The sequence below is a fragment of the Sphaerodactylus townsendi genome, linkage group LG09 (genome assembly GCF_021028975.2).
Source record: "Sphaerodactylus townsendi isolate TG3544 linkage group LG09, MPM_Stown_v2.3, whole genome shotgun sequence".
NCBI classification, from domain to species: Eukaryota; Metazoa; Chordata; class Lepidosauria; order Squamata; family Sphaerodactylidae; genus Sphaerodactylus; species Sphaerodactylus townsendi.
Window position 1 is genome coordinate 74,870,387 of NC_059433.1, and position 15,301 is coordinate 74,885,687.

Genomic DNA, 15,301 nt, shown 5'->3' on the forward strand with positions numbered 1-15,301 from the left:
GGCTCATACTGGCTCTTGAGAGAGAGTTATCTTCTTGGTGTGGAATCAATTGGGGATAGGGAGACCAATCCCACTTTGCTCTGCTAAGTTGCTCTTTAAGATCTTCTGGCCCCCATGAGCAAAACTGGTATGTATTGAGTCTTGGTGAGTTGCAGTGGGAGGAGACTGCAAGGGAGTCCTGATCTCGCAGGATACTTGCCGGTGTTCCTGTGACTGAACTGGTGCTTAAATCAGACTGTTAAGAAAAAAATACCTAACAACAACTGTATCTTTGTGTGTGCGTGCGTCTCTCAAAGGTACCTTGGCCACAGTTTGTTTGTTTTTTTGCCATATTTTGGCTGGCATCAACAAAACCGTATCCAGAAAAGCCATCTCAGCATCCTGGTTGCTTGTGGGTAGGGTTTTTTCTGGTCTTCCCAGCTCTGCTTTGTGGTTTTTTCCCAGTTGTATGTGTTCAGTTGGGGAGGGGGAAGAAAAAACTAACACAAAAGCATACATTGTGAACATGCCTCTTGGTGGTCCCAGTTGGTATTTAGAGCACTCCCTCACATATGAGTTTGTGGGTGACTTTACAAATCCACATGTTCAGGAGAATAATTGTGGTTTGGTTGCTGAGATTCCGGGTGGGCCTCACAGAAAATCTCTACTGACAAAAGGGTTTTCCATCAGTGGGCTGGGACTTCCCTTTATGCTTACACCCAAAAATGATCCTCAGGTGTTGATCCTGAGAGAGAGGAGGAAAAGAAGAAGAAAATTTATATCCCCCACCTTCCTCTTCTGTAAGCTCAAAGGGTCTTAACAATCTCCTTTCCCTTCCCCGCCCCCACAACAAACACCCTGTGAGGTGGGTGGGGCTGAAAGAGCTCCAAAGAACTGTGATTAGCTGAAGGTCACCCAGCTGGCATGTGTTGGAGTGAACAAGCTAATCTAGTTCACCAGATAAGCCTCCACAGCTCAAGTGGCAGAGCGGGGAATCAAACCCAGTTCTCCAGATTAAGGGCACCTGCTCTTAACCACTACACCATGCTGGCTTTCTCCCTAGTAAAGCAAGAGATGGAGTCCGAGAAAAGAGGGAGACTCAATGCAGTTTTTCTATCTAGAAGATATTATTGCAGATGCTTGGTGTATGAGGTTTATCATATTATTCTCTCCCTGGGGGAAAAAATCTATAGTGATAGCAGGCCGTAAAAGAAACCCAGTTTGGGAATATTTTAATTAAGTTCCTCTATCTATGGGTAAGGCAGGCATGCATGCAAAATGCAACATTGCAACAGTGAAATGCAAAGCCTGATGGCCCAAATGCACTGAAGATAATTCCCCTTGCAATAATTTCATGATTATCTATCTATGTATTCCTAATAGTATAACCCAAAACCTGCTATGACCAGGCTACAGAGGACATTGACCACCGAGTGTAACATTTCTTTATAGTGCAATTAAAGTGAACATGTGCTCAGACTTATTTCCTAGTTTGCAGAAACAAAGATAGAACACAGTGAAATAATAAACAGCAGATGACATACCTTAACAGACAGACACGATATATGTGTTAAGTCCAACGATATTGCATTCTCTGCTGCTAACAAGAACTCAGCCAAGAATCGCAATGATATTGGTATTCAGACAGGGATTCTAGATAATGTCCCGTTTTGTGGCTTTACCACTTCATTAGTCAAGACACATAATCCTTTTAAGCATCTGTGTGATCCAAGTAGATAAGTATCTCTGTCCTGCATGTAAATGATGTAATAAATATATGACATGTTATTATATCATAAATTATAATATAAAATAAATCATAATATAATGAATTATGATATAATAAATTATGATAATTGGAACGGGATCCGTAGCATGAAGCCCGTGGGCACCACAGAGCTCGCCGATACCCTTCCTGGTGCCCCTCCCCCCCAAAGTGTTTTCAGGAAGTGGTGCAGCCAGGTAGGACTTTTGCCCAACAAGGCTTCTGATTGATTATTGGAGAGTTGATTGGCTGATTTGTAAAATGTTGCTTTCACAGCAGCTGCCAACAGCACAAGGATCTGCATTGCGTTTCTGAAGTTAAACTCTGCCAATCATTGTTTGGGTGGCCTTGCTTCCCACAAAGCCATTTTGTTACTGTGATGACCAAGTGGTGTTAGAATTCCAACTGTGTCCTCGGGCTCAAAAAGGTTTGGGACCCCTGGGTTAGAATACAGTGTTTCCCCGAATATAAGACAGTGTCTTATATTAAATTTTGCTCCCAAAGATGCACTACGTCTTATTTTCAGGGGATGTCTTATTTTTCTGTGTTCTGTTCGTCGGGCATACTTCCAAACAAAAACTTTGCTATGTCTTACTTTCGGGGGATGCCTTATATTTTGCACTTTAGCAAAAACTCTACTATGTCTTATTTTTGGGGGATGTCTTATATTCGAGGAAACAGGGTATCAGCATCTCTCTTAGTCTGGCTTCTTGGCAAATCCATGAAGTTTTCATGCTAACCCATTAACGACAATTTCCCGAACCTCTGACCTGCTTTGACTCTGAAGTACTCAAGGCAAGTTACAATATCAATGCAGCCCTAGCTGTCAAGTCCACGTGGAAAGCGTGCAGCTTGCAACAAAGCCCTGTGAGCTTCCAGAAGGATTTGTTGGTCCTGTTAACCTTCTACCTTGAGTGGTTTTGAAATGTGGGACATTTGCAAAGGGAATACCACAAACGGAATCATTTTGCTTCTCTTCGAGCTGATAATGATGTGTAAGCACAAGGGGTGCTAGAACCCTGGTTTTTGACTTCTCCTATCTTCCTTTTCTGTACCAAATTTTGTATCCTGCTATTTCTCATCATGCTCACCTTCTCAACAGCAGAGGCACTGGGTAAGTCTGGGCTGCCCCGTATCCCCGATGGCTGATGCGTGTCATTCTTGCTGTGGCCTCCTGATGGTTTGTCTGGTCTCCGTGACCTGCCTAGACTTTAATTTTGAATTCAGCAAAACAAAAAAATACTTTGGCGTTGAAATCTTAAGGATGGGTGAATTGATGTCCTTAGGTGGTGGTGCACTCGGGCAAGAAAAACAGAACAGATCCTTGAGCGCATGGGCGTCACATGTTTAAGCTCCAAACCTACATGTCCCCTGCTTTAGACTCTCATCAGACATCCACGTTAATCGCAAGTTAATTTTTCAGTGAAAATATCTATACATTTTATTGGGCTGCGCTGACCTTGGTGGCCCAGGCTAGCCCATCTTATCGGATCTCATCAGTTGAGAAGGGTCAACCCAGCGGAGTAAGTAGATAGGTTTTAACCCAGTGGTTGGATCCAAAAATTTTAATAACAGGTTCCGATGGTGGTGGGATTCAAACAGCGGCACCGCCACACACACGCACCTCCAGTCCCTATTGGGCAGGGAGGTTGCTTTAGTAACCCCTTCTCGGCACTCAGAAAAAAATTAGTAACCACTTCTAGAGAAGTGGTGAGAACTGGTTGGATCCCACCTCTGAAACCACCATGTGAAATCCATGGGTGCGGCACAGAGATAAGCAGTGGCAAACGACCTCTGTTTGTCTCTTGCCTTGAAAACCCTATGGCAGTGGTGGCTAACCTTTAACACTCCAGATGTTATGGACTACAATTCCCATCAGCCCCTGCCAGCATGGCCAATTGGCCCTATGGGGTCACCATAAGTTGGCTTTGACTTGACCACATTTTCCTCCGTTTATTAGGCTAAGAAGGAACTGGAACTTACTACAACCCAATTCTCATAAGAAGAGTGGTTTTGAAGAACGTAAACAACAGACTTGCATTCATATGTCAAAAGGTTGAGCCAAATACCGTAATGGTCTCCCACTGTCCACAACAGACTCCTACGCTTTCGAAAAGCTCCTTGTGCAATCGTTTGCTAGAATGGTTTGCCAAAGCATTTGAAAATGAATGTCTTTTAAAGTCTAGAGCTTAAAACCTTTTAATGTTCATAAGCCCTTTGACCCTGAAAATCCCCTCTTCCCCTTAAAAAAAATTGCATGCATGGTATGACTTGACTGATTGCAAATGTATGAGTTCTGTACATCTCAAGCTGTGAGAAATATTCATTCATATAATACTAATGTTGTGGTGGATTAAAGATGGCCAACTTGAATAAGGCTGTTGGGAGTAGGAAATGATAATTTATCTTCTTTAGAAAGTTAGAATCAAATGTCTTACGTTGTGATTTGCAGAATGAATTGGATTGTGTGGGTTTCTTGTATTAGCAATGACACTTTCCTTCTGTGTAAAGTACCTTCCCTTCCTATGAGAGCTCCCTTATGCCAGAGGAAAATATTGCTATTATCTGAACAGATCTGAGGGATCCAACCCATAGTTTGCATCAAGGAAATCCATGTTAAACACTTAGGTCCCTTCCACACATGTGGAATAATGCCCATTCAATCACAATTGTTTGAAAGTGGATTTTGCTATTTCAGTGCTTCAAAGTGGATTGAAAGTGCATTATTGTGCATGTGCGGAAGGGGCCTTACTTTGGTAAATAACTTAAATAGAAAGGCATTGGTTCTCTGAATATCCTATAGATTTTAAAAATTCTGAATCACTAGCTACTCTCTGCGGGGGGTGCGGGGATTCTGAGCTAGCATTGGTAACTATACTCTGAAGCCAGGAAAGATGGAGAGAGGACCATTTTTTCTCGTACACAGAAAGATACACAAAGGTCAATTCCGCACTTGGGTTATCAACCTAAGTTCGAGCTGCGTTTGACCTAAGTGCTCTGCACAACCACTGGAATCGACGTGGTTTTGTACCAGCTTCGCCCCGTGTAACGGTCAAATTTCCGACTGGTTAGGAACTGCATACTTCCAGGGAACCACGCTCTGAACTCAGCTCGATTCCAGTAAAGTCACCGGAATCTCTGGTGCCGGGTGTCCCCCATTCAGTAATCCCAGCTGAGTGTTTCGGGCATGCGTACAGCTGGCCAATCAAAAAACGCCACCTTCGTCCCTCCATTCCTGTGGCAGTTTTTTTTATAACGTGTGTGGGGATAGACGGAACATGGCCATAGAACAGTAGCCAATCGGAACGGAGCGGCGAAGAGGCACAGGATGATTCTGCCCTGTGAGCTGGGATCAAGCTGGTTGCAGTGGGGAACAACAATGGCTTCGACCTAGATCAGTACCCTTCTCAGGGAACTGGGTCGAACCTATTTTACTTGCGTGCAGAATCGTCCAAAATCTCTGCTCTGCTACATCTGGCTATTTTATTTGGAGCAGACACATTACATGCAAGATCGGGCCCTATTGAACTGCGCAAGGAGAGGATGAATAATCTGCCATTGCTCCTCCAGGATTTTCTGCTCAGAATAGGTAGAGCTGTTTAAGAGGCATTCTGTGTAATACCCAGCAGCCTCCCTGGTTGCATGTCATCAGCGCGATGAAGATTGCCATCCAAGACCACAAAAAAGATCTCGTTACAATCTGTTGCGTCTTTTATGTGAAGGGTTGTTTTTTTTTGTATGAGGCCTCAAGCTGCAGAAGAGGAGGAGTTTGGATTTATATCCCGCTTTTCTCCACCGTAAGGAGTCTCAAGGTGGCTTACAAACTCCTTACCTCCTCTCCCCATGATAGACACATTGTGAAGTAGGTGGGGCTGAGAGAGTCTGGAGAGAACTGTGACTAGCCTGAGGTCACCCAGCGGGCTTCATGTGAAGGAGTAGGGAAACAAACCCAGTCCTCTAGAGTAGGGTCTGCCGCTCTTAACCACTACACCACACTGTCTAGCACATAAGAACATAAGAACTAGCCTGCTGGATCAGACCAGAGTCCATCTAGTCCAGCACTCTGCTACTCGCAGTGGCCCACCAGGTGCCTTTGGGAGCTCATATGCAGGATGTGAAAGCAATGGCCTGCTGCTGCTGCTGCTGCTGCTCCTGAGCACCTGGTCTGCTAAGGCATTTGCAATCTCAGATCAAGGAAGATCAAGATTTATTTATTTATTTTATTTATTGCCAAGGTTTATAAACCGCCCTCCAGAAGAATCAGAGTGATGAACAAGTTAGATAGAGCACAGCATTAAATTATGATACAATAAGTAACATGGATTAAAACAGCTCTAATAAGATGAAACCCTACCCATTTTAAAGATGCAGCATCAATTAACTTGAGATGGCGCCTGTTATCAGTTCCCACAAGACCCCAAAAGGGGAGGGGTGGCAGGGTCCCCATGATGTCATAAAAAGGGAGAGGAAAAGGAGGGCCCCTTATCAACGGCTGGTCTCCCCAAAGGCCTGGTGGAACAGCTCAGTCTTGCAGGCCCTGCTTAACTCAGCAAGATCCCGCAGGGCCCGAACAGCTGATGGAAGATTGGTAGCCATAGATTGACTTCTCCTCCACAATCTGTCCAACCCACATTTTCATGACTGTGTTGAAAGGCAGGTTAGTGAGGGAGTCTAAAAGTCTAGTGTTTAATATTCTGAGCTTTTTATCTGTCCATTTTCCTTTCAGTCCTTGGGCATTCTTCTCTGCCCTTGAATGTCCAGATAAATTACCTGAAGGGTTGAATGCCAGAAATTGAAAAGATTAAAACAGACTGCAGTGTCTCCCTTGTTTTGGTCGCAGCTTTATCTTACTGTGCGTTCTTGTATAGAGACATGGTGTTTGAATGAATGGATGAATGGTTGACTCACACATGGAAGTATATTGAGGATGGCGAGTCTTGGAGTTTCCCCAAGTGGAAGTTGTCTCTGTGCAATGTTTATAAGCTGTGAAAAAGGCAAACTCTATGCTGGGGATCATTAGAAAAGGAATTGATAATAAAACTGCAAAGATTGTCATGCCCTTATGTAAAGCAGTGGTGCGACCGCACTTGGAGTACTGTGTCCAGTTCTGGTCGCCACATCTCAAAAAGGATATTGAAGAGATAGAAAAAGTGCAAAGAAGGGCAACGAGGATGATTGAGGGACTGGAGCACCTTCCCTATGAGGAGAGGCTGCAGCGTTTGGAGCTCTTTAGTTTGGAGAGGAGACGTCTGAGGGGGGATATGATTGAAGTCTATAAAATTATGCATGGGGTAGAAAATGTGGACAGAGAGAATTTTTTCTCTCTTTCTCACAATACTAGAACCAGGGGGCATTCATTGAAAATGCTGAAGTGGGAAGAAGTTGGGACTAATAAAAGGAAACACTTCTTCAAGCAATGTGTGATTGGTGTTTGGAATATGCTGCCACAGGAGGTGGTGATGGCCACTAACCCGGATAGCTTTAAAAGGGGCTTGGACAGATTTATGGAGGAGAAGTCGATCTATGGCTAGCAATCTTGATCCTCTTTGATCTGAGATTGCAAATGCCTTAGCAGACCAGGTGCTCGGGAGCAACAGCCGCAGAAGGCCATTGCTTTCACATTCTGCACGTGAGCTCCCAAAGGCACCTGGTGGGCCACTGCGAGTAGCAGAGAACTGGACTAGATGGACTCTGGTCTGATCCAGCTGGCTAGTTCTTATGTTCTTATGTCCAGTGTGTAGATGGGCTGTTAAACATATAAGAATACCTTACATAGCTAATGCATGGCTGAAACTAAAATCTACACATTTGCGGAAAAATTTTTAGTGAGCCCCCCCCCCCCCCCATAATTGTCTTTTCAGGAAACTAAACAAATAGACAAAGTCCGGTTTATGCTGGCATTACCTAGGTGGCCTGCGCTAACCTGATCTCCTCAGACCTTGGGAGCTAATTATGCCTTGGTTAGTACTTGGATAGAAGACCACTGTGGAAGACCAAGAGAAGAATGTTTATGTTTATGCCAGGATGGTTCTATAGAATCGTTGGAGCATCTTATATTCGACTATAAGAATTTAGACCAGGAAAGAAGAAGAGTTTGGATTTATATGCCCCCTTTCTCTCCTGAAAGGAGACTCAGAGGGGCTTACAATCTTTTTTCCCTTCCGCCCACCACAGCAAACACCCTGTGAGGTGGGTGGGGCTGAGAGACCTCTGAAGAACTGTGACTAGCCCAAGGTCACCCAGCTGTTGTGTGTCGGACTGCACACGCTGATCTAGTTCCCCAGATAAACCTCCACAGCTCAAGTGGCAGAGCGGGGAATCAAACCCAATTCTCCGGATTAGAGTGCACCTTCTCATAACTACTACGCCACTGCTGCGTAAGTTAATTAATCCTATTTTATATAAATATCGAGGTAGAGACAGGATTCTTATTTCCATTTTGGTTACCGGAACTGATATAAGTCTGACACGCGGGGCTGCTAAATTTGCCTGGATAATTTTTAAAAGGTATAAAAAAGGGTTTTAGCTTCTGTAATAATTTATTTATTTAATATTTTAATATTTCAGGACTTTGGCGTGTCGATTTTATTACTTAAGTTAAATCTGATGTTTTAGTCTATAGCAGTGATAGCGAACCTTTTCGAGACCGAGTGCCCAAATTGCAACCCAAAACCCACTTATTTATCGCAAAGTACCAACACGGCAATTTAGCCCAAATACTGAGGTTTTAGTTTACTCAGGAGTAAGCTTGGTGGTAGTTGGTGGCTTTGCTTTGAAGCAATTGTGCAACTCTTCCAATGGGTGAATCACGACCCCAGGAGGGTTTACTCAAAAGCAAACCCCATTGCCAGCAACCGAGCTTACTCCCAAGTCAAGGATCACACTTTAGTTCTTTGCATGAAAATCAGTGGGGTTTAACAGGGCTTAATAGGGTTACTGCTTCCCCAAAACTAGGTCTTTGGCTTAATGCTAATAATCGAGCCCAGCGGCCCAGACCAACCTAGATGGGGGGGGGGGGCTCTATTTGCACGTGCCCACATAGAGGGCTCTGAGTGCCACCTCTGGCACCCGTGCCATAGGTTTGCCACCACTGGTCTATAGTAATTTGTAAGTGTTGGACATGGTTGCGATTTTGGCCTATGACCGCAAATAAATTCCATTCAAATTTCAATCACTGAGGACGTCTAGGATTACTTGGCAGAGATCGGCAGTGGCAAACCACCTGGTATTGCAGTTGATCCCCAGGTGACCGAGATTAGTTCTTCTGGAGGAAATGGCTGCTTTGGAGGATCAACTGAGCGGCGCTGTCCCTTGGTGAGGTCCCGCCTTCCCCCAAACCCGCCTTCCCCAAGCTCTTTCCTCAGAATCTCCAGGTGGTTCTCAGCTGACAACCCTGAGGGAATCCCACCATTCGATTAGTAGAATAATACTGATATCTGGAGCTCTGGACACTTCTTGGCACTCATTCTAAGGAGCAGTGATTGAATTGGGCTATAGGTTTCTGCATCAGTGAGCTCCTAGTTGCCCTGCCATGGTTCATCTCAGCGCTCAGCAGCAGCAGGTTTAAGGATTTAATTAAAATGAACTGTCTTCAAGTACAGGTTTCCACCACGCGCAGTTGCACTTGAGTAGCCAGGTGATTTGTCGTCGTTCTTGAAATCTCAGCTGCCAGCTTCGTCTTCGGGGCGAGAAGATGAAATGATTGCATATGGTATAATCCTGGCATAAGCAGTTACCTGACTAAGGCCCCTTCCACAAAGGCCAATAAACACGGGCTAACCACGGTATAAAACCCATGGTGGGGGGGGGGGGGACTTTGCACGGATCCTGCTCCTAATGGGAGTCCGCTCCGTGTCCCCCTTCCAACCTGGGTTTTTCAAGAATCACACTATCTGCAATTTTTTTTTGTTTTAACATGAATTGTAGCCATGGCCGAGTGGACAGCTGCTCTGGGAAGCACGATACTTGGCTGCGCTTCCCTTTTTTCCCCCCGTCCCTGCCTCTCTGCTGCATAGCTTCGGAGGGGCACAGGGACGGCAGCACGGCTGTTGAGTTCTATGCCTGCCAGGCTTCGCAGCTATGCAGTGGAGGGAGGTAAGTGGGAAAAAAGTGCCTCGATGCGAAAGTGCACACCCCAACCAATGCACTCACTGACCACGGGACACCCAGCCATGTGAGTGACCCAGGGCTATGATGGGTTCATTTAACCCGCCTGCAACCTGCTTGACGTTTGCGGTGCGGAACGGGCTTGAGACATGTTCCGACCTGGGGGAGTGCGATTCTTGAAAAACCCAGGTTGGAAGGGGGACACAGAGCAGACTTTACCGATGGAACTGGGATCCATTCCTGTCAGATTCCGTGTTTATTCCAGTCCGTCTTCCCATACCCGTTATTTCATCTTCCACTATTCATTGTGTGTCCATGGTCCGTCCGGTCCTTCCTGTTCCTTTCATTCCCATTCCATTCCATTTCCGTTCAAATTCCAGTCTTCCTGCTCCCTTCCATTCCATTCCTCCTGTGTTCCTTCCACTGTCCATTCTTATTTATTTATTTCTTCATTCCATTTCCTTTCTCTGCTTGGTGTTTCAGAATATTTTATGCTTCATGCTGGTTTCAGGCATGCGTTGCTTGATGGTGTTAAAGATGTCCAATGTCTTCCTCTGGATCTCCATTCCTCCGTTGGTTCTTCCTCCGTGGCTGTTCCATTCCATTTCAAGATATTCCTTGTCCTTCTTCCGGCTTTTTATCTCAGAATCTGAACTCTCCATTTTTCCTCCATCCATTCTTCCTGGTGGGTCGATCGGTGCCTTCCTCCTGACTCCCCGTGTCCACCTTCCTTCCTTCCATTCGTATTCCACCGCATTCCATTCCTCCATATTCGTATTCCTGTGGATCGTTCTCGGTTATTTCTTCCTGTGGCTGTCGGTCAGATCGGTGTTCTTCCGTGTTATCCATGGTCTTCGGTCGGTCCATCAGTCTCGTGTTTTGTTCTTCGTGGATCCAGATCGGTCGGTCTGTGTGGAATATTGTGGGATTCCAGACAGGGTGTCGGCTCGGGATCGTCCACCTTTTTCCGTTCGGCCGGTCTGGCGCTGGATGTGGGGATCATCCGTCCATTATTGTGTGTTCGGTCGTTCCACGGGTCGGATCCTGGTTATGTGGGTCTGGGGATATTCTGTGCCGGTTATCTTTCCGTAATTTCTTCAATCTTCTTTTCTTGTGTGTCCTTTCCGTTTCGTGTCGCTGTGTGTCATAAATGGTTGGGATGGGATATGGGGATTGTTCGATTCCATTCTCGGCCACGTTCCTTGGCCATTCCGGATTCGATTCCTCGCATGGGGCTCCGGGGTGCCTCCTTTCCTTCCTGGGTCGGTCGGTTCGGTCCGGGCTTCCACTGCTTTAGGGTCTTCCTTTCCTGGGCCTCACTCCGTGTGTCTGGATTCTCCGTTCAGAATCACCCTGCTTTTCTTCCACTACACCATTGCTTGTTTTATGTGTTAAGTTTGTTTGTAGACCTATTTGAGCTCTTGCTGTTGTCGTTGATTTAAATGAGCATGGCCCAAATCTCCCAGAGCTCTAATTGCCTTCCGCTGGAACTGGTTGAGTTCTAAAGTTTTCAATGGACGGTAGAATCTAGGAACAGAATTTCAGGCTTTTGATACCATGACGCGATCCTAAATTGGCTACTTTCAGGTTTTCTATGCAACTCTTCCTTATCAGTTTCTGCCACAGAATATCTAAACATTGCTGAATCTTCAGGTCAGTCAAATGTGTGGACAGTTTGTGGAGCACACCTGTCAGTCTTGTTGAATTGCCCTGCATGAGACCAACAGTACCCTAGAGCAACACCCATTCTCTCCTGTGTCTGAATGTTACCAAGGAGATTGAGGACAGGATGTCCAGCCGATTGTCATGGATTCTTGACCACCATTACACAGTTTTTTTTCCCTTGGAGGAACTTCCTAGTGAAATTCTGTGAAACTACAGTGAACTTCAGAGTGTTCTGTGGGGAAATGTAATCTGGATGGCTGTAACTTGGACACTTCCAGTCTTCATTTTGTTTCATTGATGAAAATGTTTCTCTGTTTGTTACGTGACGGACAAATATTATGCCTCCTCCCCTTCTTTCCTGTATCCTTTCCTGATTAACCTGTTTGTTATGAAGGGCATGGCATGACATTTGCATTGGAACTCTCTCGATTCCAAACGAAAATGAAAACAAGCTGACTTGAATTTGGGGGAGGGGGGCTTGCTTGAATTTTGCTCAGTTTTTTTGGGAGGGAAGCAACCTGTTCGAATCCAGATGAGTAACGATCAGCCATGCAGATGTTTTTACAACACAGTTGAGGATGACTACACGTTCAAGTAAGGATCTGTGCAAAACAGGGTACAGATTTTAACAGATTGTGGAGTTGCTTGGACCTAAGCATTTTCTTATGCTTTTCTCCTTTGTGAACAGGAAGAGGAGACATCCAGCCTCAACTGGACAGTGCGTTACAAGACGTGGTGACAAGTACCGCAAGCTGTGAAGAAGCGAGGAGAAGCAGGCCGTCAGGAAAGCCCTGATTGAAGAACGCGGCAGGTTCTGCTCGTTCATTTCCATGCTGCGGCCTGTCATAGTGAGTTTATTTCAAAGCCTTCTGTTGTTAGCTTGTATGAAAGCAAGTCGGTGAAGAGTGGGCTGCGCTGTCAGCGTAGTATATTTAATCCAGACTCTCTATGATTTGAGGTTGGAGAGAATGTGAGATTCTGTCGAACAGCCGAGAGAAATTTCTGTCAGAGAGCCAGATCAAAACCTTTCCCTTTTTCTCTGAGAACTGATTTAACATACTAGCAAAGAGTCTGTATCCTGTATCCCCTCCCTTTCTATGTACTTCAGAGCAGCTTACACAGCTTACAATAAGAGTTTAAAACATTCTCAGTTAAAATCAAAATAAAACAGCAAACCCCAAATCTCTCCCCTTTCCCCCATGCCAGCTTCTGTAAGATTCAGGAACATTCCTATATCACTGTATTGTCGAAGGCTTTCACGGCCGAAATCACTGGGGTGCTGTGTGGTTTCCGGGCTGTATGGCCGTGTTCTAGCAGCATTCTCTCCTGACGTTTCACCTGCATCTGTGGCTGGCAGCTTCATCCATCAGATCCTCTGAAGATGCCAGCTAGATCTGACGAAAGCGTCCGGGGAGAGAGATGCTGCTTCGTCTGACTTGCATTCAGGGAACTCAACACCCGATCTATCCCCAGTCTAAGTTTGGACAATCAAAGCTATATCACTGGCCCCAACCTGTAGCCTATAGAGGACTCCTAGAATGTGTGTTTTGTCGCGTGTGTGTCCTCGTTTATTTCAAAGAGGGTTCCATGAATCTGAATGCACACAAAGTATTAATAGTCATTTTAATCCTTCTGTCATCATGTATTTTCTCAGCCAACGGATTTCAATAGTGCAACTTCTATCACATAGGAAGTCCATGAATGTTTTGGATGTTAAAAAGGGGTCCTCATAATTACACAAGATGGGAACCACTAAACTACATCATTTTATGAGTACACTAAACTACAGTCTCCTCTTTCTTTCAAAGCTGCACAGAAACATCATTTATCCGTTCTGATCATGTTAATATGGAAGGGATGTTGATGTTCACTAGCCAGCTTAACCAGCTTGGGCCTGTGTTGTAACTCATTAGTATATAATTATTTTCAGCATTGGTAACTTGTGTCTGGTTAACAAACTATAAGTAAGTACTATACATATATATTCCTGATAGATCCCAGTAAAATAGGCAAGTTGGCTGCTGCCTGGGTGTGAAATCAAAGCCAATAAACTGGACAATACTAATGTTTTGAATTGGGGAAAAAATCTTCCAGGAAGAAGAAATATCAATGCTGGGAGAAATAACCCATCTACAGACCATATCAGAAGATCTGAAAAGCCTCACTATGGATCCTCACAAACTGCCAGCATCAAGTGAACAGGTTTGTTCAAGCAGGTCATTTTTGTCCATTTGTTTCCTGGCTCCTGCGTTGTGGAGGCAGGTCATTTTCTTCCATTTGTTTCCTGATTCCTGCGTTGTGGAGGCAGGTCATTTTCTTCCATTTGTTACCCGGCTCCTGGGTGGGAGAAATGCATACACTTAGGATGCAGACCATTGCAAAGTTCTGCACAAGCCCTGGAAAAATGAATGACAGTGGCACAAATGCATGGTAGAGTTTTGATCGTCTCTTGTTCATTTGAGCAGGGATGGTGCAGGACAACTTCCTGGTTGATGGGGCCTTTGACCTTAGTCTGTGCTATCCTTGGATTTTAGCAGACAGCACCTGGGATATTACTGGCAAGATTTCAGGAGTAGTTGGAAAAGATTCTGAAGGTCTTTGAAGAGAAGCTAACAGTGTATTCAGCGATGCAGTGATTTTTCATGTATTTCAGTTGGTTTTGTGTGCATATATCAATGCTGTTTTAATCATTGGCATGTGGATCAGGTTTGTGAGTGTGTTTCTGCATCTTTCAAATCCGTGGCAAAGCTTCAGTGACCACAGTGCACATTTTATTTAGGAATAGCACCTGTCTGCTTTGTATCTTTACACTGAGAACATTATCAAGGGACTCATTCCAGACTGAAGTGTAGCAATTGTTTGTGGGCAGTTGGCTTGGATCCAGTAGAATGCTTCCACAAGTGAAAAGGATTTCTACCCACAGCACGACTTTCTCACTTTTCACTGCAGCCCAAAACATCCCTCCAAGGAGAGCCCCCTTTTTGGTAAAATGGTGGGATACGCTCAGTGAAATTCTCTGTCCATGGTAGGGGTGGGTGGGCAGATAGCTGCTACCTTCAATCTAACTCAGTGATTCTCAACCTGGGGATCGAACAACCCTTTCACAAGGGTCGCCTAAGACTCTCTTCATCAGTGTTTTCCATCTGTAAAATGGATAAATGTTAGGGTTGGGAGTCACCACAACATGAGGAACTGTATTAAAGGGTCGCGGCATTAGGAAGGTTGAGAACCACTGGTCTAACTGCTGATGTAAACATTGTATGTGGCTGTCTCCTTCTCCAGGTAATCCTAGATTTGAAAGGTTCTGATTACGGTTGGTCCTATCAGACCCCTCCATCTTCACCCAGTACCACCATGTCCAGGAAATCCAGCGTCTGCAGGTAAGCACATCAGTAAAATAGTGTGTTTCTTAAAGAACAAAATGTACCGTAAATGTAAATTTACGATGAGATAAGCTTTATTCATTATTAGTTACACTCTTTTCGAAAGTTCATGGCCTTATGTTCTATTCTGGCAAAATTCAAGTACTTGATGCTTTAGTTTCAACTAGGCTAGAGCACCTGTTGATGATCGATAGTTCATTAGTTGGATATTGAGCATCAGTGTAGGGCTGAGGTCATAGAATCATAGAGTCAGAAAAGACTCCAAGGGCCATCAAGTCCAACCCCCTGCAACGCAGGAACACATAATCAAAGCATTCCTGACAGATGGCCGTCCAGCCTCTGTTTAAAAACCTCCAAAGAAGGAAACTCCACCACACTCCGAGGTAGTGCATTCTACTGTAAT

At 44.8% G+C, this 15,301-nt stretch overlaps 1 protein-coding gene across 1 annotated transcript in view; it reads left to right on the forward strand.

The window, feature by feature from the left end:
• The window catches only part of MTSS1 (MTSS I-BAR domain containing 1), a 182,877-nt gene that overhangs the window by 143,482 nt on the left and 24,094 nt on the right, over positions 1 to 15,301 (forward strand). The window contains 4 exon segments of the mRNA XM_048507313.1: positions 12,204 to 12,248; positions 12,251 to 12,363; positions 13,610 to 13,717; positions 14,798 to 14,895. Of these exon segments, the coding sequence (XP_048363270.1) occupies positions 12,204 to 12,248; positions 12,251 to 12,363; positions 13,610 to 13,717; positions 14,798 to 14,895 (364 nt within the window).